This window comes from Bos indicus, chromosome 5 (assembly GCF_029378745.1).
Source record: "Bos indicus isolate NIAB-ARS_2022 breed Sahiwal x Tharparkar chromosome 5, NIAB-ARS_B.indTharparkar_mat_pri_1.0, whole genome shotgun sequence".
Taxonomy (NCBI): domain Eukaryota; kingdom Metazoa; phylum Chordata; class Mammalia; order Artiodactyla; family Bovidae; genus Bos; species Bos indicus.
Window position 1 is genome coordinate 35119245 of NC_091764.1, and position 23478 is coordinate 35142722.

Consider the following 23478-nt stretch of genomic DNA (forward strand, 5'->3'; position numbering starts at 1 on the left):
TTCCCCGGAGTCAGTACTAGAAACAAGTGTTTCATAATAACTGGAGGACTTTGATGAAATAATTCCTACACCCCAACCAATGAAGATCCTCTCTTAGTAAGCGGAGGAGGGGTGGCTCTCTTTGCTCTAAGGAAGTTTGGTCTCTTGAGACACAAGTCACTGGCTTCATGGACCACATTTTCTCCCTAGTCACTGTACTGACCACTGCTGAGCACACTGGGTTAGCGATCACACCCGTCAGTCAAAACCATACTGACGTGAAATGTCCACTCTGTCTTTCCATCTGACTGAGAAACAGCAACATGGAGCAGAGAGGAAATATAGATGGGCTATTATCTACTCACACATGGCTGGGATGGGAAGGGCACATTTCCTTGTGGGTTACAATCAAGACAGTCATCCTTGCCACAAGATAAAAGGGGAAAAATAGACTTCTTTCTTTATTATCTTTCTTGTCCTCCTGGCTCAAAACTAATACTTTATCTACTTATGAGAACTTGAATCCAAGTATGCTTTGGAGTTGAACTGCTATCGCCTGAAAATAGCACAGAGGGAAAAAAAAAATCAGAATTTTTAACCTTTTAACAGTTTCTTGTTCATGAAATATGGGCTGCAATTTTACTTGAGACTTCAAAGATGTCAGAGTTACAGAAACTGACAAATACAAGGAGAAGCTTACATTCTGGATTTTTTCAGCTGGCTGCTGCAATTTTGTTACTAAATCTAGTGCTCAGTTACACGTAAGTATCCATTTAGAGATAAAACAAACTTATGGGTACAAAGAGACCTGACAATTATCTATTTCAATTCCCTGGTCTTCTAGATGAGGAAATAATGATGACAGAGAATGCTCATGATTAAATGCATGCATGCATGCATGCTCAGTCGTGTCTGTCTCTGCCAATCCATGGACCCACTAAGCTTCTCTGTCCATGGGATTTCCCAGGTAAGAATACTGGAGTGGGTTGCCATTTCCTCCTCCAGGGGATCTTCCCTACCCAAGGATCAAACTCACCTCTCCTGAGTCTCCTGCATTGCAGGAGGATTATTTTATCACTTGAGCAATTGCGGCAGACCCAAGATTAAATGGTTTGCAGCAAATCTGGGGATAGACCCCAAGTCTCCTAAATCCCAGCCCAGAGAACATTCCACCACACACCAGCCCCCAACTCTGACTGCAAGTAAGGAAAGAAGTGAATTTGGTGAAACTGGAGATTCAGAGCATATGTAGAAATCTGTTTCACAAGCATGATCAAATGCCTCATTAACAATTATTTAAAGAAGTACTAAACATATGCATTTAGTTCTGTTCCCTCTTCAAATACAAGAACATAAAAGAGATAAAGACAGAAAACAGAACTAGAGAGAGTAACACAATTTTGAAAGATGGAGAGCAAACAGACAAACGGCAACTGGCTGAATAGACTAGAGAAAGCTCAGTCCCAAACTGGGACCACTTAGAAACAGCCCCATTTAAATGATAAATCCCTAAGACTCCGAGGCTGGTGGCACCAGGTTCCTCTGGAACTGGTGGTAGAGGTGGGGCAGGGCAACGGCTGAAAGTCTGCTTAAGAAGTTTAAGACCCTCAGTACTCTCCCTTAATCCCTGAAGACAAGTAATTGTTCAACCCCCCAGGTGCCACCTGGGAGAAGACTAGAAATGTATCTCCTGAAAACAGCCAATAAAGGATCTTTGGACTAGAGGAGTCTAGGCATAGTTGGGAAAGGGATTCCATACTGAAGAGATTACATGAAAAATTACTGCTCAACAGAGAGGCCACCAGCCTTCAACTTGGCTTTCTGACTAGTCATATTTTCACTGGGAATCTGATTGCTGCTGCTGCTGCTGCTAAGTCGCTTCAGTCGTGTCCAATTCTGTGTGACCCCATAGATGGCAGCCCACCAGGCTTCCCCATCCCTGGGATTCTCCAGGCAAGAACACTGGAGTGGGTTGCCATTTCCTTCTCCAGGGAATCTGATTAGGCTCATTTAAAAAAAAAAGGACATAACTATACTAACAGCAAGATTTCCAAAATAAAACAAACAGTGTAGCTTGGTCGCCATAGAATGAAGCCCCAAACTGCCAAACCCCATTCACTTTCAAAGCTAATCTAAAACAGGAGGAAACAGAAAGACTTCCCAGATATTAAGGTAAGCACATAGTAGAGAAACACCAAAGCAATTTAGAGGAAAGAGAAAGTCACAAAAAGATGAAATCTAAAAATAAAATTAAAGACTCAAGCATCTTCAGAGATCTGAGAAAAGTATATTCATGAAATAAGGACAAGATGTTATTAAAGAAAGAGAAACAGAGAATGAAAAAGAGCTCACAGACATTTAAAATGAAGGCAGATTAAAAATTCAATAGATGGCCTGAAAGAGAATTCAGGAATGTCCAAGAAAGTTGAACAGGATGACAGAGATGAAAAACAGGAAAGATAGAGAGTTTAGGGGCCAAATCAGGACAGCTAATATCCAAATAACAGTGTTCATAGTCAAAGAAAAGAAGTACTTGTGATTTTCAAAATCAAAGGACATTTTCTCCCAGAATTAAAGGACATTGTTTTTCCTTTACAGAAAGGACAGAAGTAGGATGTGGGAGAATGGGGTTTCCATAGTAAAAAGGCCAACTGGGTTTCCAGCATATAAAATGCAGACAGACCTACACCAAAGTACGTGCCTGAGTGGGTGCTTCGTCGTGTCCAACTCTCTGCAACCCCATGGACTGTAGCCTGCTAGGCTCATCTGTCTATGGAATTTCCCAGGCAAGAATACTGGAGTGGCTTGCTATTTCCCTCTCCAGGGGATCTTTCTGACCCAGGGACTGAACTGGCGTCTTCTGCATTGGCAGGTGGATTCTTTAACACTGAGCCATCTGTAAGCGCACCCAAGGTACATCATAGTAATTCCCAGAGAAAGAGCTTTCATATGAAGGATTTTAAGTCAGAATGACAGGAATTTCTCAAATGTAACTATGGATGGCAGAAACTTCAAAATTCTGAGAACAGGTGATTTCTGCCTTAGAAATATAAACTTAGTCAAGCCATCAATTAAATGCCAGTGGAGAACAAAGGCAATGTCGGATCTACAAGTCCCAAAAAGTTACCTCTCACATCCACTTTTTCATAAGAAACTGGAGAATGTGCTCCACCAAAATGAAGTCATAGACAAAGAATAAGTTATAAGTTCCAGAGACTGACAGCTCCAAAACAGTAGAGGCAAAAGGAGACCTCAGAAGGGCAGCAAAAGGGAAGCCTCAGCTGTTTTATGACTGAGAAAGCAACTGAGACAGATCAGAGGCTCTGGGAGGAGTTTCCCCCAAAGATGAACCTGGTAGATCCTCTATGTTGGCTAATTTAGGGAGAAGATTTACAACTGGGGTAGAGTCTGAGGCTGAATATGCATAAGTCCATAAAAAATTAAGAGATTAAAAAAGTCAGTATCCGCTGGGCCGTCTTGAGAGGAAAAGTAATCAAACGACATTACAGGGCTCTTCTGTAGAAAGTATCACGAGCTATAACAAACACTGCCTACTGATCTCACCAAAATTACAATACAATACAAATTACAATATAACACAGCTAAGAGGGTGGGGGCTGGAAAGTGTGTGAGGAGGGGAGGGGGCAAGGGCAGATGAAGGAAGCTAAATACTCACTTTTTCAGCAATTGATAACTCCTCAAAATAAAACAAATAGATAAGTAACAACACAAATATGTTAATTAAAGATATAGAAGTAATTACTAAAATAATGAGATAAAGTTGAAAACATGTGCCTCTGGGGAATAGAAAATGAAAGAGGAGATGCTGCTATTTTTCATAACAAATCTTGAATATTAATTTTCTAATTATGTAAAATGCTATAAACTATACAAAACTTTGACAAAAATAAAAGCTTAATTCTTTTCCATTAGAAAAATGTGGTGGGGGTGAGCGGCGAGAGCTCATGTTAAACATCTCATGACAGACACATATCACACAAGAATCCATGTTCCAGCACCTACTGTGCATCAGTGTTGTGAGAGAGGCAGAAGATGCAACAGCTAATAAAGCAGAAGTCTCTTTTCAGGGAAGTTATATTCCATAATAACAACTAAACATAAATCCTTTATAAGTAACTGATTCTGCTTAGGGATAAGGAAATACAGTGGTCATGGTAGAGAATAATAGAGAAAATAAGAATTTTTGAGTAGTGCGGTCAGATCAGAGGAGGTTCCCTGAGGAGTGATATTTGAGACCTAAGGGATGAGACAGAGTTGGTTATGCAGGACTAAAGGAAGAACACTCAGAAAGAAAGAGCATTCAGGATTGGGGTGGCAGGGGGAGGGGAAGGCAGGCGGGGAAGCAAGCCAAGGGTTCTGAATCGGAAACCTTGCTGTGTTGAAGGATATGACTAAAAGCAGTCAGTGTAGCTGAAGACTGAAGGAGTCAGAGGCTGAGGAATGAAGTGAGGCTGAAGAGGAGGTGGGGGGAAGGGACACACGCACTGCCGGGTGAGCAGAGAATGGCATCTCAGTGTTTCTGAGTGCTCTGCCGATCTCTGAGTTGGGAACGGTCTCCTGGAGAAGGGAATAGCAACCCACTCCGGGACTCCTGCCTGGAGAATCCCATGGACAGAGGCTCTTGGTAGGCTACAGTCCATGAAGTCGCAGAGTTTAACATGACTGAAGCCACGAAGCATGCATGCACACGCCGTGGCAAGACGAGACACAACAGACCAGTTGCTAGACACTGTCAACGGTGAGTCAGGCTGCCGCTGGCACCAACCGCCACCTGTTTCCTAAAGGTGTCACTTGCTCCACAGATCAGCAGTAAGCACTGGTCCTGAGAAGGGCTTGTCCCCCAAACAGCTCCCATAGGGCAGCCGGAGACCTCACCTCACTACCTGTGTGGCTCCCTTTCAAATAGCAGCTTGTGGAGGGCAAGAAGCTTTTCATTAGGCAAATCCAGTGTTGGTGCAAAGACTCATGAGGTAATGCCAGTGAGGGGTCACACTGTGGCAGAGCAGACACAAAGCTGTGTGACCTTGGGCACACATGTAACTTCTCTGAGCCTCCGTTTCCTCACCATATTGTGACAATGAAACGGAGGACAAGTCTTTGCTCAAACTATCATACAACTGAACTCATTTCACATGCTAGCAAGATAATGCTCAAAATCCGTCAAGCTAGGCGTCACCAGTATATGAACCGAGAATTTTCAGAAGTACAAGCTGGATTTAGAAAAGGCAGAGGAACTATAGATCAAATGCCAACATCCATTTATGATCAAATGCCAGATCATAGAAAAGACAAGGGAATTCCAGAAAAACACCTACTTCTGCTTCATTGACTATGTTAAACCCTTTGGCTGTATAGATTAAAACATACTGGAAAATTCTTAAAGATGGGAATACCAGACCACCTGACCTGCCTCCTGAGAAACTTGTATGCAGGTCAAGAAGCAACCATTAGAATCGGACATGGAACAATAGACCGATTCCAAATTGGGAAAGGAGTACATCAAGGTTGTGTACTGTCAGCCTGCTTATTTAACTTCTATGCAGAGTACATAATACAAAATGCTGGGCTGGATGATTCACAAGGTGGACTCAAGACTGCCAGGAGAAATAACAACTGCAGATATACAGATGATAACATGCTAATGGCAGAAAGGGAAGAGAAACCAAGAAGCCTCTGATGTAGGTTAAAAAAAAAGAGAGAGTGAAAAAGCTGGCTCGAACCTCAACAGTCAAAAAATTAAGATCATGGCATCCAGTCCCATCATTCGTGTTGCTTGCTAAGTCACTTCAGTTGTGTCTGACTCTTTGGGACTCCACGGACTGTAGCCCACCAGTCCATGGGATTGGATTGTGGATGGGATTCTGTCCTCTGTCCATGGGATTCTCCAAGCAAGAATACTGGATTGGGTTACCATCCAGGGTATCTTCCTGACCCAGGGATCGAACTCACATCTCTTATGTCTCCTGTATTGGCAGACAGGTTCTTTACCACTGAGCCACCAAGGGAAGACCTTTGGTCCCATCACTTCATGGCAAATAGATGGGAAAAAGTGAAAGCAGTGACAGATTTATTTTCTTGGGCTCCAAAATCACTGCAGACAATGACTACAGTCACAAAATTAAAAGACGCCTGTTCCTTGGAAGAAAAGCTATGACAAACCCAGAGAGCATATTAAAAAGCACAGACATCACTTGGCTGACAAAGGTTCATATAGTTAAAGCGATGGTTTTTCCAGTAGTCATGTACAGATGTGTGAGTTGGACCATAAAGAAGGCTGAGCACTGAAAAATTGATGCTTTCATACTGTGGTGCTGAAGAAGACTCAAAGAGTTCCTTGGACAGCAAGGAGAGTAAACCAATCATTCCTAAAGGAAATCAACCCTGAAAATTTACTGGAAGGACTGATGCTGAAGCTGAAGCTCCAGTACTTTGGCCACCTGATGCCAAGAGCCATCTCACTGGAAAAGACCCTGATGCTGGCAAAGACTGTGAGCAAGAGGAGAAGGGATGGCAGAGGATGAGATGGTTAGATAGCATCACTGACTCAAACTCCAGGAGATAGTGAAGGACAGGGAAGCCTGGCATGCTACAGTCAATGCAGTTGCAAACAGTCGGACACAGCAACTGAACAACAACAAAGGTACTGGAGCCAAGGAGGACAATTAAGTAGAAACCCAGGATAATACCCCATTTCTGACACTTTGCAAATGGGGAGGATGATGGTATTAAGATGGGATGTGGAAAGGCAGGTTCAGGGAGATAGGATCTGGAAGTGAATCAAGAGTTCTCCTTGAGCACAAGGCATCCGAAGTGTCCAGGAAGCAGTCAGATGTGGGGCCTGGAGGTCAGAAGAGGTCAGTATTGGACACATACGTACAATGGGGAGTCATCAGCTAATTGAAGGTGTGTAAAGCCCTGGGACGGAGCAACCCACTCCAGTACTCTTGACTGGAAAATCCCATGGATGGAGGAGCCTGGTAGGCTTCAGTCCGGGTCGCTGAGTCGGACATGACTGAGTGGCTTCACTTTCACTTTTCACTTTCATGCATTGGAGAAGGAAATGGAAACCCACTCCAGTGTTCTTGCCTGGAGAATCCCAGGGACGGCGGACCCTGGTAGGCTGCCGTCTACGGGGTCGCACAGAGTCGGACACGACTGATGTGATTTACCAGCAGCAGCAGAGCCCTGGGAACCAATAAGCGTGCAGAGTGAGAAGCAGGTCTAAGCCACAACTTGAAGAATTCTCCACATTCAGAGGTCCCCAAAAGGAGATGCCAGCAAAGGATCAACAAATGGCTAGTAGGTAGAAGGGAATTTGAAGAACAGAATGGAAAACTGTGCTAAAAGCTAATCAGGGATCTAGAAAGACAGGATGGGAATGTACTTATTGGAGGCAGAGACACATAGAACTTGAATGACCCTGAGAAACCACACAAGAGTGATGAGAAAAGGTATTAGACCATCAAGGGTAAGGTAACATGAGTAATAAAGAGCTATAGTACATCTAGACGTTTTAGAAATTCTAAAAGGGTACAGAGAAAATGGGGGGAGAGACAGACAGGGATATTAGGGTCTAACAAGATATCTGGCTCTTTAATTTTTAATACAGGGCTACCAAAGAACTAGGGGGCTTCCCAGGGGGCTCAGCAGAAAAGAATCCACCTGACAATGCTGGAGATGCCAGATACCCAAGTTTGATCCCTGGGTCAGGAAGATTTTCTGCAGTAGGAAATGGCAACCCACTCCAGTATTCTTGCCTGGAGAATCCCATGGACAGAGGAACCGGGAGGCTACAGTCCATAGGGTCACAAGGAGTCAGACACGACTGTCATGACTGAGCACACACACCAGAGCATTAATTCCCTATTCCTTCAGTTGTTCAGAAAATGTGTATTAAGCACCAGAACATCATCCTTAGGGATCTTTCCAATATGCCAGAGGACAGAGGCAATAAACAAATACCATTTGCATATTTCAGATGGGGAGAAATGTTTTGAAAACAAGTAAAGCATGTGAAGAGGACACAGAGTAACTGATATTTCAAATGAGTCAGAGGGCCAGCTCGGAGTGGGTGGCTTTGAGAGAGAACTGAATGAAGTGCAGGAGAAGGAATTCTAGACAGGAGGGGTTTGGGAGGTGAGAGGGGATGACGACAGTGTTCTGGGGTAGGGCTAGGGGGTGCAGCTTGTCAGGGAACAGAGAGAGTCTGGTGTGTCCAGGGCACTTCAAGAGACAGGCAGTGCTGGAAGAGATAAAGTAGGAGACAAAGCTGAGAGTTTGAACTGTACACTATTTGGAGGGAATCCACTGAAGATCTTATAAAAGTCTAACACAGAAGGATCGCTGTGACTGTGTCTGAACTTGGAGCGAAAGGTACACAGCTGAGGCTCACTTAGGCAGTGGTTGCAGAATTCCCACAAGATTTGGTGGTAGTCTGCACTTGGATTTAGGAGTGTGGGTGGGAGGTTAGGAGCACTTGCATTTGGAATGGATGCTAATGGCTCACATATGAGATTGGAGAGAAAGGCAGGGATCAAAGACTTCAGTTTCTCAGCGGGGCAACTGAGATGAGAAACAACAGGCATGCAGGGTTAGAAAAGAAATCAAGAACTGGGTTTTGCACGTGTCAAAATTGAGATGGCTGTTTGACAAACAAGTAAAGAGATTAAACAGGCAGCTGCAAAGCAAGGGAGAGATAGGAACTGAAGATAAGTCTGTGAAGTCAACATGTCAGTTTAAGGTTTTTGAGGCCCTGGAAGTGAAGATCACGGAGGAATAAGTTAAGATGGGGAATAGGACAGAGAACAAAGCCCTTGGGGCTGCAAAGTTTGAGGACCAGGAATGGGGAAAGACAGATCCAGCAGAAGAGACAGAAGAAATGAGGGAGTTGTAAGCAGTATCAAGATGGAGAAGCATCACGGAAACCAAGGAAAGAAAGAATTTCAAGAAGGAGGGAGTGGTCGGCCAAGCCCAGGCCTGCTGAGATAAGCACAAGCTCCAGAAGAAAGCACAGGGGCCTCTGTGACTCATGATGAATGAACGATGCTCTGAGATAACATTCCTGGAATAGGGACACTTTTATCAAAGTTGTAAGCAGATACACAGCAATCAAGCTGTTACTGTTCTTGTCTTACTGACAAGGAAACTAAGGCATAGAGGTCAGGTCTCTTGCCCACCATCACACAGCATATAGTACGGCCAGGGTTCTCCAGCTCAGGAACTGCAGGGCAAAGCATAAACTATCAATCATTTTGCTTTGCTGCCTCCCTCAAATCAAAGGCATGATGTCTGAGTGAGATCACAAAATTATATCTGACACTGTATGTCTTGTGGCTAAAAATAGCCACTGCTGACCATTCCTTTCCTCCCTTTAAAATCATGACAATGAATACAGTGGAACTCTTGAGGGTCACTACAATAACGACATGTCATTTTAAAACCAGAACTTTTTAAGATATTGTGAGGACGTGCTTTTAACTGTGTCACGTAAGTCTGTAAATGTTAACTTACTGGTGTTTAATAACAACTCTAGGGGAAACTAAGGCCAGCCTTCTTCCACCAGCACAGAAAATGCTCAGAGTTAATAAACAGGCTCTTTTGGAGACATCGTCATTCTCATGAAAGGCCATGTTAAGGGAAAAATACAAGGACTCTGGAATCAGACAGACAGGATTCAGATTCTGGCTCTGCTCCCTAGTGGAGAGGTGAGTACAGACCTCTTCACATGCAAAAATCAATGTGAATAATTCCTAATTTGCTGGGCAGTCATATTTGATGGCACAATATGGATGAAAACATGGTGTCTTACATATTTAGTAGACTCTTCCTTTCCCTCCTTCCCCTTGGATGTACTCCTGAGCCTTCAAAATTGGTGAGACAGAAGTTGGTTACTTAGCAAAAACCTATATTGGTTTAATTTTTCATCCAAATAGCAGCAAAGAAGAGCCTGGAAAAGTGGTGCTTTAAAATTTCTTTAAAATTTTAAAGAAATTTAAAATGGTTCTTTTAAAGAACCACTTTAAAAGTGGTTCTTTAAAATTTCTTACCTTAAAAAGTTATACAAATGTTGACTTTTATTCCACAATATAATGAAATTATAATATAAAATGTTGTGTATTTACCTCCAGCTAAGTAACTTAGCTTTCTCCAGAAATTTTTAAGGACATTAGTTTGAGGAAGATTTCCCAATGAACAGTGGCTTCACTTATACTCTGCCACATGCCACTTACGTGGAATATGAAAACTCTGAACCTATGAAATCTTAGTAAGACTTCAGAATGGTTTCATACACATGGGTCATTACTGGCTACTGACTGCAACCTCTCTACATCCATCTTAACATCTACCCAACAATGTAGCCCAGTTGGTAGCTAAGTGGCTAAGTCACATCAGTCATGTCCGACTCTGTGTGACCCCATAGACGGCAGCCCACCAGGGTTCCCCGTCCCTGGGATTCTCCAGGAAAGAGTACTGGAGTGGGGTGCCATGTTGGTAGACTTGACTCCAAAAACTTTAAACTCTAAATTCTCCAAATGAGAAAAACAGCAACTTTCTGCTACCCTATGTGGAGCCTCCAGGCCACCTATAAGGTAAAAAGATACGGACTATATTCTAAGACAAATTTCTGTAATGGCTATAATAGTAAACATAAATAATGAAAATCTGGAACCAATTTTCAAATAACAAGGTAATAGGATAAACATGACCTTAAGCAAACTGAGATGACAGAAGAGTGATGGTTTTTCATTGTTATTTTCATTTTTTATTTTTCAGGTACATATATATATTTTTTCAGATTATTTTCATTATGGTTTATTATATTGAATATAGTTCCATTGATTTTTATGTCCATTTCTGTGCCAACACCATTCTGTTTTGATTATTATACCTTTGTAGCACTGTCTAACGTCTGGAAGGGTTATACCTCCAGTTTTGTTTTTCTTCAGTACTGCTTTGGCAGCTCTGGTTTTTTTGTGGATCAATATAAGTTTTAGAATTATTTGTTCTAGTTCTGTGAAAAATGTCCTGGGAATTTTGACAGAGGTCATATTAAATCTGTAGAGTGCTATAGGTATTAGGAGCATTTTAACAACGCTACATCCTCTTCCAATCCAAGAGCATGGTATTCCCCTCATTTCTTTGAATCACCTTCAGTGTCCTTTATCAATCTTTTGTAGTTTTCAGCAAAGAGGTCTTTCGACTTCTTTGTTAAGTTTACACCTAGATTTTTCTCTGTGTGTATATGTATGTGTTTGGTGTGATTATAAATGAGATCTTTACTTTTGCTTTCTGATATTTCATTGTCGGGCAAAGAAATGCTACAGGTTTCTATATATTAATTTTGGATCCTGCTACCTTGCTTAATTTATCAGCTCTAATAGTTCCCATGTGGCATATTTAGGCTTCTCTATAAAATACCATGTTATCTGTAAATAATGACAATTTTACCTCTCCGTTTCAATTTGGATACTTTCATTTCTTTTGTTTGTCTGACTGCTGTAGCTAGGACTTCCAATACTATGTTGAATAGAAATGGTGAGAGTGGGTGTCTTTGTCTTATTCATGAATTTGGTAAAAAAGCTTTCAGCTTTCACCTTAAGTATGTGGGTTGTGGGTTTGTAATAAATTGCTTTTATCATGTTGAGAAATGTCCCCTCTATACCCACTTTGGTGAGAGATTTTTATCATGACCGGATGTTGAATTTTATAAAAAAATGTTTGGCCTCTATTGAGATGATCATATGATTTTTGTCTTTTCTTTTGTTAATGTGGTATATCACATTGATTTGTGCATGCTGAACCATCCTTGCTACCCTGGAATGAATCCAACTTGATTATGGTGTATGATCGTTTTTTTTTTGGATTTGGTTTGGTAATATTTTGTTGAGAATTTTCTCATCTATATTCAAAGGTATTTACCTGTCATCATTTTCTTTTTTCATGGAATCTTTGTATGGTTTTGGTATAAGGGTGATGGTGGCTTCACAGATGAATTTGGGAGTATTCCCTTCTCTTTAATCTTCTGGAATAGTTTAAGAAGGACTAGTTTAAGTTCTTCTTTATATGTTTGGTAGAATTCCCCAGTGAAGCGTTCTGGTCTTGACTTTTGTTTGTAGGGAGCTTTATTATTATTATAGATTCTATTTCATTTTTAGTGATTTGTGTGTTCAAAGTATCTTTTTTCTTGATTCAGTTTTGACAGGGTATATATTTCTAGAAACTCATCCACTTCTTCTAGGTTGACAAACTGTTAACAGCATTTTCTTCAGATTTTTTGTATTTTGGTGGTATTACCTGTCTTTTCCAGTGAGTCAGTTCTTCACATCAGGTGGCCAAAGCATTGGAGCTTCAGTTTTAGCATCAGTCCTTTCGATGAATACTCAAGATTGATTTCCTTTCAGATTGACTGGTTTCACCTCTGTGTAGTCCAAGGGACTCTCAAGAGCCTTCTCCAACACCATAGCCCCAAAGCATCAATTCTTTGGCACTCAGACTTCTTTATGGTCCAACTCTCACATCCATACATGACTACTGGAAAAACCATAACTTTGACTATACAGACCTTGTCAGTAAAGTAATGTCTCTGATTTTTAATATACTGTCTAGGTTGGTCATAGCTTTTCTTCCAAGGAGCAAGCATCTTTTAATTCATGGCTGCAGTCACCCTCTGCAGTGATTTTGGAGTCCAAGAAAATAAAGTGTCATTGTTTCCATTGTTTCCTCATCTATTTCTCATGAAGTGAGGGGACTGGATGCCATAATCTTCATTTTTTGAAAGCTGAGTATCAAGCCAGCTTTTTCACTCTCCTCTTTCACTTTCATCAAGAGACTCTTTAATTCCTCTCTGCTTTCTGCCATAAGGGTGGTGTCATCTGCATATCTGAGGTTATTGATATTCCTTCTGGCAATCTTGATTCCAGCTTGTGCTTCATCCAGCCTGGCATTTTGCATGATGTACTCTGCGTATAAGTTAAATAAGCAAGGTGACAATATACAGTCTTGACATATTCCTTTCCCAATTTGGAACCAATCTGTTGTTCCATGTCCAGTTCTAACTCTTAAACTGCTTCTGCTACATCCTATAGACTTTTGTAAGGTTGTGTTTTCATTGTCACTGAACTTGAAGAATTTTCTTATTTTTTCTTTAATTTCACCATTGATCCACTGGTTTTGCTGAAAAATGTTGTTTAGTCTCGATGCATTTTGTTTTCCTGTTTTTCTTTCTGTGGTTGATTTCTAGTTCCATTCCGTTGTGCTCAGAAATGATGTTTGAAATAATTTCTATCCCCTTAAATTTGTTGAGGCTTGTTTTGTGTCCTAATTTGTGGTCAATCCTAGAGACTGTTTCAGGCGCACTTGAAAAGAATGTGTATTCGGTATTTTTTGGATGTACTGTCCTGTATATTAAGTAAGTTAAATTGTGTCATTTGATATCTCTGTTGACTTATTAATTTTGTCTGGTTGATCTGTCCATTGATGTCAGAGCAGTATTAAAGTCTCCAACTCTAACTGTATTTCTGTCAATTTCTCCTTCTATGTCTGTTAGTATTTGTTTTACAAATTTAGGTGCTTTTATGTGCTCTGCTTAAGTCACTCAGTTGTATCCAAATCTTTGTGACCCCATGGACTATAGTCCATGAGGCTCCTCTGTCCATGGGGATTCTCCAGGCAAGAATACTGGAGCGGATTGCCATCACTCCTCCAGGAGATCTTCCCAACTCAGGGATCGAATCTACGTCTCCTGCACTACAGGCAGATTCTTTACCATCTGAGCCACCAGGGAAGCCCAAGAGTACTGGAGTGGGTAATCTATCCCTTCTCCAGGGGAACGTCCCAACCCAGGAATTGAACCGGGGTCTCCTGCAATGCAGGCAGATTCTGTACCACCTGAGCTACCAGGGAAGCCCAGGTGTTTCTAAACTGGGTGTACATATGTTAATGAGTGTAAAATTCTCTTCTTGTATTAATCTTTATTGTTATGTAGGGTCTTTTTTTGGTATTTTTAAATTATTTATTTTAATTAGAGGCTAATTACAATATTGTGCTGGGTTTTGCCATACATTGAAATGACTTAGTCACAGGTATACATGTGTCCCCCCATCCCATTTTTGTCTTTCTTTATGGACTTTGTTTTGAAGCCTACTTTGTCTGATATGAGTATTGCTAACCCTATTTTCCTGCAGATTCTATTTGCATGAAATATCTTTTTCCATCCCCCAACTTTCAATCTATGCGTGTCTTTCAGCTTAAAATGAGTCCTTCATAGGTAGTATATTGTAGGTTCTTGTTTTTTTTTTTTTTTTTAATCCAATATGTAACTCTATGTCTTTTGTTCAGAGCATTCCGTCCAAAGACATTTGAAGTAATTCTTGATAAATATATATTAATTGCCATTTTAAACCTTATTTTCTAGTTGACTTTGTAATTCTTCTTGTTCATTTCTTCTGTTTGTGCTTTTGTGATTTGATGGTTTCCTCCTGAATTATTCTTGAGTTCCTTTGTTATTTATTTTTGTGAATCTACTATATAATTTTGATTTGTGGTTACCTTGGTTTTTAAGTATGGTGATCTGTAACTATAATGACTGGCTTTAGACTATTAGTCATATAAGTTCAAACACATTCTAAAAGATTTTTTTTTACTCCCTTCCCTCCACATTTTGTGATTTTGAGGTCCTATTTGATTTCTTCTTGTTTATCTTTTCTATTAATTGTAGTTATAACTACTTTCACAAAAAAAAAATTCTGATTTTTCTTTTTAATCTATGTACTGGCTCAGCTAAATGATCTTCAGTCATTTTATATATTTGCCTTTCCTATTATGATTTTTCCCTTTCCTATAGATTCTTGCCTCTATTTCTATGCAGGAGATGCTGGAGACATGGGTTTGATCCCTGGGTCAGGAAGATCCCCTGGAGGAGAAAATGGCAACCAGCTCCAGTATTCTTGCCAGGAAAATACCATGGACAGAGGAGCCTGGCAGGCTACAGTCCATGGGGTTGCAAAGAATCAGACATGACTGAGGGACTGAGTACATCCATTCCTGCATAGGGTGTCCAATATTTTTGGTGCTGGGGCTATTTCTGGTATAAATGCCTGCCACATCTTTCCTCAGAGCATGCTGGGCATTATCCCCTTGATAGGGGGTGTGACTGACATTCTAGTGTCCAGTTCCTGCACTGGATATTGGGCAGTGCCTCCTCTTTGCTTCGTGGCTGTCACAGCCCTCTCAGTTGTGAGGTCTGCTCCACAGCTGTTGGAGCAGAAATCCTGAGGGTCAGGTTCAATAAAGCTCCACTGCCCTTAAATATATAATTTGCCCCTAAGGAGGTGAGCGCTGAAGCAAGTGAGACGAATGTCGTCACAGTGGACCTACGTGCTTCCCACGCAGGTATCCACAATTTTGCCCAAATTAGCCCAAGGTCACATTCCGTTCTCTGGTATATTCATCCCAGACCTAGTGCTAAGCTGGTGGAGGGGCCAGAGCACTGTGGCTCCAAAAACTAAGGTGACTGAACCGTGGCCTGGGACCTACGTTGCCTCTGTGTCAGGTCTCTTCCTAGATCTGTCCACCCCAGATCTAGCTCCAAGCTTTGGTGTGAAGTGGGTGAAACACTCCTACTGAGGAGGAAACTGCGACACACTCCTGCCCGGGACTGTCCACCGAGGACATGGGATTCTGTGATGCCATCAGCCATGTCACACGCGCATGAACAAAGTCCACTGCTGTTCAAACCTGCCCCCACTCTTGGATGGCTAATAAGCTCAGATGTCAGCCCTACCCCCACCCTGTACATGCTTACAAAAGCATAAACCACCAGAGCCGAGCCCCGCTATGAGGTAGCTATCAATAACAATGGAGCTCCACTGGTGGACCCATACCCTGCCCTGCTCGCACTAACAATGGACCACACTTCAAGTCCTCCAGGCTGTCACCATGAAGCTAGACCAAGTCTTCTCCCAGGGTCCCTTCGCTGGAGTTTTAGGACTTTAGCACATACTAGCTGCCCCACCTAGCATGCATTTCAGGCTTGGAAATGCAGCGAGGTGGCAGTCCTCAGTGTCAGTGCTGGACTCACTCTGTCCTGACTGCTAGCAGGCCAGCATGTGCATGTTCCTCAAGAGCAGAGTCCCCGCCCCCCCAGCTGCCTATCAGTCCTGGCAGGTGTCCCAGCAGACAGAGGAGTTTCACAAAGCAACCTGCCTGTGCACACACTCTCTCCTTTATAGATCCCTGCCAGGGGAGCTGGTCTCATTATTTTCAGTCCTACTCAGTTCCATGGGGATCTTTCTTGAGCAGCTCTGGTCATTTAAAGAGATCTTCCCCGAGTGTCTGGCTGGTTTTTTGTGAGAATTATTCTATTTGTAGATGTAATTTTTGATATGCTTATGTGAAAAGTGAGTTTTGTATCCTATTCTGCCATCTTGATCTCCCCAGTAGTCTTTTAATCAGTTGAACAGACTTTAAAATACTAACCCAGAGAAGCCAAAGGATTTAATTCAGCTATGCTAGTAGATGTGGTTAATCAGTTACATACACAACATGATAAAGAAAATTAAAAAAAAAATTTTTTTTATAAAAGAGTATTATTTTCAATTTGTCTTAAGGTAACGCTAGGTGCTCCCTTTCACTGATGCTACACACACTTGTGTGTAGGGCTTCCCTTGTAGCTCAGTCAGTAAAGAATCTGCCTGTAATACAGGAGACCCAGGTTCGATTCCTGGGTTGGGAAGATCCCCTGGAGAAGGAAATGGCAACCCACTCCAATATTCTTGCCTGGAGAATCCCACGGACAGAGGAGCCTGGTAGGTTCCCAGTCCATGGGGTTGCAAGAGTCGGACACGACTTAGCAACTACACCACCACCACCAACCACCACGTACACTTGTAAGTATGTTATTTGGAAGTCCCTAGATGTTATAAACACGCTTTACCCTGAGCAACAGGTAAAGTCACAGAAATCTTGCTTTCATTACTTTTTCATCAAAATCTCCTTGATAAACTCTCCCCCTCCCAAGTCTCTCTCTTGCAAGGCAAGGGTGGGCAGTCTTTGTGTTTGAGATCCTGACCCACAGCAGAGTGGGCAGTTGGAGAGGAAACAATAACATTTGCTCTCAGAAGCTACTTTCAAAAGGAGTAGATTATTTTTAACAACTCATGAGGGCTAACTGGCAAATAAAGAGTTAGGGAACTTCAATTCACCAAATATTATCCTCAGACTGTCAGCTCTAGAAGGACAAGGCTGCTGTCTTTGTCCTTTTGTCAACTTGCTAGCGTGTGAAGACACTACGGAGCATGCACTTCTTCGTCCTATGCCAGCAAATTACCAAAAGGACAAGAAAGACATGGATCTTGTCCTTCTAGAGCTGACAGTCCAAGGGGAATGGTAAGGAGGGTGCTGTTAAATATAAAGGACGGACATCTTACCCAGGCTGGATGGGAGAGTGGGAGGAGCCATTAAAGGCCTCTTGGAGGCAGGAACATTACCTAAAGGATGAGGAGGCATCAATAAATAAAACAAACAAATATACCTGGGCCAGGCTAGGCAGCAGACAAACCAGTCAAAGGCATCAGACCTGAATTCCAGACGTGCCTGCACAACAACCAGGATCCGACCTTGAGCAAGCCATCTGACCTTTCCAGTTTCCTTTCCCTCATCTATGATATGGAATGGTTAGATTGTGTCAGTTGACCTTAACCCTTGCAGTGCGTCAGAAATCGTCTGGGAGCTTTCTAAAAATCCTGGATCCTGGATCCCCCACAAAATGTGGTTTTGATTTTGCAACAGCTTTCCAGGTGATCCTTACCTGCAGTCCAGGCTGAGAACCACTGGGTGAGATGAGCCCTCAAGCCTGCGGTTCTCAACCCTTAGTGCACCGTCACATCCTCCCAGTGTAGCCTGCGTTCCCAGAAATTAAGCAAGACTCTCTGGGGTGGGAGCCTGGCATCAGTATTTTTGAAGGTTCCCAGGCTGATTCCCCGGTGTAGCTCAGGTTGAGAACCACTGTTCTAGGCCTTCTCGCAACTTCAGTTTCCGATATGGCCAGTGAAAGATGGAAAAGGGAAGGAAAGAAAAGCCCATTTCTCCCATAAGACTTTTTGTGTTAAATTAAAAAAAAGAACTGAGTGTCAAAAGCTACCAATAGATTTTATACAGGGTTGTACCCCACAGTAAGGTTGATTTTGGATATGTGTATAATTCACGTTGATGCATGACAGGTAGACAACGTCCATCCCAAAATGCTCTCAGTTCTAAATTCAAAATTCCATGAACTGCGTCTTTAAAATGAGTCCATGGTGTGTTCTCTGCAATACTCTGAATCTGATTTGCATGGTTGACTGTAATATGAACATTACATTCCCTACCCCCAAGGTTACTTAAATCCACTTATTAGGCAATGCTGAACTAAACAAACAGTAATTAGAAACGCTCCAGACTACCTTTTAAATCTGTTGCTAAATTATATTTTGCCTGCACCAAGCTCATACACACAGCATGTCTACAAGCGTCATGAAACCAAAGTCTCAGAAATATTTACATTAATAAGAGCATAAGCTACCTCTGGGCCCTCACGTGGGATTCTTCAGGGATGTAAGGGCTACTTCAGATGAAGGCTGTTCATTACTGTTATTTCCCACATCTGGGTAAATAAAGCACTGCCCACATGTGGTTAGAAATCCCAGGAGAAAATGAACTCTCTGGAGGTCTGGAAATGAAGAGCACTTCTGATAGACTGCCTCATTTCCTGAAATGAGTCAGAAATGAAAGTAATTCTTCAGAAAAGAACATCTGCATGGTGGCACAGCTTATAAAATAACACCAGATGATACCTGTGGCCAGGAGGCTGGGTCTGGGGACAGAGAGAGGGCCTAGAGAACAGGGCTGGGGCCCCTGCTCTGCACTTAATCTTGGAGCTGCTGCTGTTAGCTTGGAGGGTCTGCAAATCCAATGAGCGGCTGGTCATCCTGGTCTCAGCTGTAAATCTTGATTAGCAGCAAGACTGTTCGCATTCCATTAGAAAGCTGGCCCCTGTCCAAAGGGTCGGAGCAGCCAGAAAGGATTCATGTGTCACTGCGGACACAGAAACAGCAATTCTTGCAAGAAAAATGGTTTTGCTTAACTAGAAATAGCCTATGACTGTTGAGCTGGGAGAGCCTTTCCCCCTGAGGAGGAAGGACCACTGTACAGAGATGATCCAAGGCCACCCAGAGAAGGTCCTCCCTTCACATTATGCAGGAAGAAGAGGTATTAGCATAAGGTCAGGGACTGGAGGGTGAGAAAGACAAGCACCTTTCACAACAACAATCCCAGTAAAAACCAAGAAACAGGAAGGTGATAAACATTGGCTGTTGTCACCAAAATCGGGTGCCAGTTATTTTTATTAAGTGAACTGTTACTATTCTTTCCACAATGCGTATTTAAAAGAACCCCATTGTTTATAAAGCGGGGGGGTGGGGCGTGGTGGCTGGGGAGGTTGGAAACAACCTGAGTGCCTATTAATAAATGACTAGTTAAATTAAAATCTGGTATGCACACAACGGAATATTGGATAGCCACTTAAAAGAAGGCGAATTCAGAGCATGTGACATAATATGTACTCTGGATGATACATTAGGGCCGAGAAAAAAATGCTCCTGGACTCCATATAGTAAACATGTATTGGTGTAAATGTTTTTAAAGAAGCTGCCTTAGAGTAGGAGGAGGGGGCTAGGAGGGTGTCATTCTTCCTTTTACAACCTCAATACAGTCTGAGTTATCTTTTCCTGTACCTACCACCCCAATGCTTTTAAATAACAGGCATTAACTAGGAAGGCTATTTTTGGTTTTCTCTTTGTACTAGTCTATAAGTAATTTTAAATGAATGCTATTTTAAATAGATATCATGGGCTGAACTGTGTCTCCTCAAAATTCATCTGTAGAAGCCCTAATTCCTGATACCTCAGAATGTGACTCTATTTGGAAACAGGCCTCTAAAGAGATGATGAAGTTAAAACGACATTGCTAGGGTGGGCCCTACTCCAATCTGATCGGTGTCCTTAAAAAAAGAGGAAATATGGGTGCGGAAAGACCTTGGGAATGTTCACACACACAGGAAGGACCGTGTGAGGACACAGTGAGAAGATGAGGTCTGCAGGTCAAGGAGAGAGGCCCCAGAAGAAACCAAATCTGCTGACACCCTGACCTTGGGCTTCACAGGCTACAGAACTGTGAGAAAATAAATGCTAGCATTCAACCCTCCCAGTCTGGTATTTTGTAGGGAAGTCCTAGTACACTAACACAGTACAAGTAGACCTTATTTTATCGCATTTCATTTACTGCACTTTGCAGATACTGCTTTTTTTTTTTTTTTTTTTAATTGAGGGTCTGGGGGAATCCTGTATTGAGCAAGTCTGTTGGTACCATTTTTCCAAAACAGCATTTGGTACTTCATGTTTCTGTGTCACATTTTGCTAATTCTCACAACATTTCAAACTTTTTCACTGTTGTCATATTTGTTACAGCAATCTGGGATCAGTGATCTCTGACATTATTATTGTAATTGTTTTGGGGCGCCATGAACTGCACCCACATAAGACCACAAATGATACATACTGTGTATGTTCTGACTGCTCCATTGACCAGCTGTTCCCCATCCTGCTACTTTGCCCTGGGTCTCCTTATTCCCTGAGATACTTAACCACAATATTGAAACTAGGCTAATTAATAACCCTACAAGGGCCTCTTAAGTATTCAAGTGAAAGGAAGAGTCAAGGGATGCGGCAAACTCCATTGCTGGGTTATTTTAAGAAACTGCCACAAGAAACCACCACCCTGATCAAAAGGCAATCATCAACATCAAGGCAAGACCTTCCATCAGCAAAAAGATGCTAACTTTCTGATAGTGAAAATCAGATGACTTTCTGACTTTTAGGTAATGGTTAGTATTTTTTAGCAACAAAATAGTTTTAAATGAAGTTATACACATTGTTTATAGGAAACAATGCTATTATATACTTAATAGACTACAGAATAGTGTAAAATTTTATATGCAGTGGGAAATCAAGAAATGTGTGACTTGCTTTATCACAGTATTCACTTTATTGTGATGTTTGCTTTGTTGCATTCTTTGCTTCACATGGTCTGGAACTGAGCCCACAATATCTCCCAGGAATACTTGTATATACACAAATAGATGGATGCAATTTAGACTAACGTAAAATGGAGCGAGGTACCCACAAGTCTTCAGTGGTCAAAACCCCACCATGTCTGCAATGATGTAGATGGCCTCATCTGACATGTGAAGAAACTGAGGCTCACTGTGCTTCTGACCAAATCAGGGTGACCCCGTTTAGTGACTTCAGCCAGGACTAACAGGTTTCCCACCTCAGTCAGGACTCAGACCATCTATGTCATTTATCTTTTACGATATTTTTAACAACTCGCATAACTCAAAGGACTACCTCAAAGTTCAAGATATTTTACTAGTGTCTTTTAAAGGCTTAGCTTATATTCAACAGGCTTTCTTCTTGCGCCGATAACTAATGAAGAAGAAGGTGTAACCATAATACTATTAATCAATTAAAAAAATAAAAGATGTGGTATCTGGGTTTCTAAAAAAAAAAGTCCAGAGAAACAGCCATATGACATATTTAGGCGCCCATCTAATTTTTTATACTTTAATACATGTGGTCTCAGGTCACAATGCAATATATTTTATTAAAAGTATGATATTCCAAGACTAAAATTTATGAAATTTAATATATTTTTATAGATTAATCAATCCTTCCTTTAAAAACTAGAGTTTAGTAATCAAAGATAAGCTGAAACAGACTTTACTTATAGATTCCATAACCCAGAAGTAGGCTGAGATTCAGGCACATGAAAAGAAGATCAAAACTTGAAGGCAGATATCTGGTACAATCAGTGGAGGTCTCATTCAGAGGAAGGCAGACTCACTGTTGCTTTGACTGGTTAGGGAAAGTTTCACCAAGGGCAAGAGTTGGAAACCAATTTGGGATTAGACATGTAGAGGCTAAGGAGAGGTAACGTGTCCAGGTCTGCCTGGGCACTGAGTATAAAATTTTGAACCAAGAACTGTGTACCTAAGATCCTAACAGAGTGCTTGGCACACAGGGGTTTGCCTGCGTGGGGGCAGTGGGGAAAAGACACAGTATCTCACCCCAGGGTCTGTGAGGCAGGTCCTGTAAGGAGGTTGTGGGACATAAAGGAAAAGAAGTTGGGGCCAACCTGTAGACTGATTAAAGTCTGGGGAGGCTTTAAAGGTGTTTCTAAAAGAGAATATTAAAGAACACAGATGGGTCCAGCACTGACGTACAGACTGGACCAGAGGTGGTAGGGAAATGACAGGAATCAACCAATGGGTTACTCAAAGGAGATAATCAGGTGACCTCCTGGGAACCGTCTCAGCTTCCTAATCTATAAAATGGGCATCACACTACCCTATCTCCATACCTATGCCTGTGAACACTAAAGTGGGCACAACTCATGGCCTGACAGTAAGCACTTAAGAAAATGCAATTGCTGTTATCATCATGAGTATTCCATGCTAGAAGCTAGACAAAGAAATGAGTGAGAGAAAAGCGCCATGTGCAGAAGCAGGGTATGTCTCCTTGGATTCTCAAGTCCCTTAAACAGAGGATGGATATGGCTATTTTGGAAGTGCAGTGTACAGTATTCATTCCTCATTTCTCAAGAACTTAATATATCAAATACAGGAGACCTAACACAGGAAAATCAGATGTCTGAAATGATCTTTAAAAGTCAAGATACTCCAAAATCAATTTTTAAGTTGGTTTTGTATAAAAGTAATTATACAGGTTAAGGCTAATCAGTTTTCAAACACTAAATTAACAGTTCAGTTCAGTTCAGTCGCTAAGTTGTGTCCAATTCTTCACGACCACATGGACTGCAGCACATCAGGCCTCTCTGTCCATCACCAACTCCTGGAGTCCGCCCAAACTCATATCCATTGAGTTGGTAATGCCATCCAGCCATCTCATCCTCTGTCATCCCCTTCTCCTCCTGCCCTCGATCTTTCCCAACATCAGGATCTTTTCAAATGAGTCAGCTCTTCGCATCAGGTGGCCGAAGTATTGGAGTTTCAGCTTCAACATCAGTCCTACCAATGAACACCCAGGACTGATTTCCTTTATGATGGACTGGTTGGATCTCCTTGCAGTCCAAAGGACTCTCAAGAGTCTTCTCTAACACCACAGTTCAAAAGCTTCAATTCTTCTGCACTCAGCTTTCTTTATAGTACAACTCTCACATCCATACATGACCACTGGAAAAACCATAGCTTTGACTAGACGGACCTTTGTCAGCAAAGTAATGTCTCTGCTTTTGAATATGCTGTCTAGTTTTGTCATAGCTTTTCTTCCAAGGAGCAAGCATCTTTTAATCTCATGGCTGCAATCACCATCTGCAGTGATTTTGGAGGCCCCCAAAATAAAGTCAGCCACTGTTTCCACTGTTTCC

General features: G+C 41.9%; 1 protein-coding gene across 3 annotated transcripts in view; it reads right to left on the minus strand.

The window, feature by feature from the left end:
- ANO6 (anoctamin 6) overlaps window positions 1-23478 on the minus strand; it is a 234362-nt gene that overhangs the window by 163227 nt on the left and 47657 nt on the right. For 2 of the 3 annotated variants that reach the window (XR_011566592.1, XM_019960746.2), the window contains exon 2: window positions 17427-17486. The exons of the other annotated variant lie outside the window; for it this stretch is intronic. Coding sequence is in view for 1 of the 2 variants with exons in the window: in XM_019960746.2 (XP_019816305.2) it covers window positions 17427-17486 (60 nt within the window). In the remaining variant the exon portion in view is untranslated. The remainder of the gene's footprint in view (window positions 1-17426; window positions 17487-23478) is intronic. 3 annotated transcript variants of the gene reach the window in all.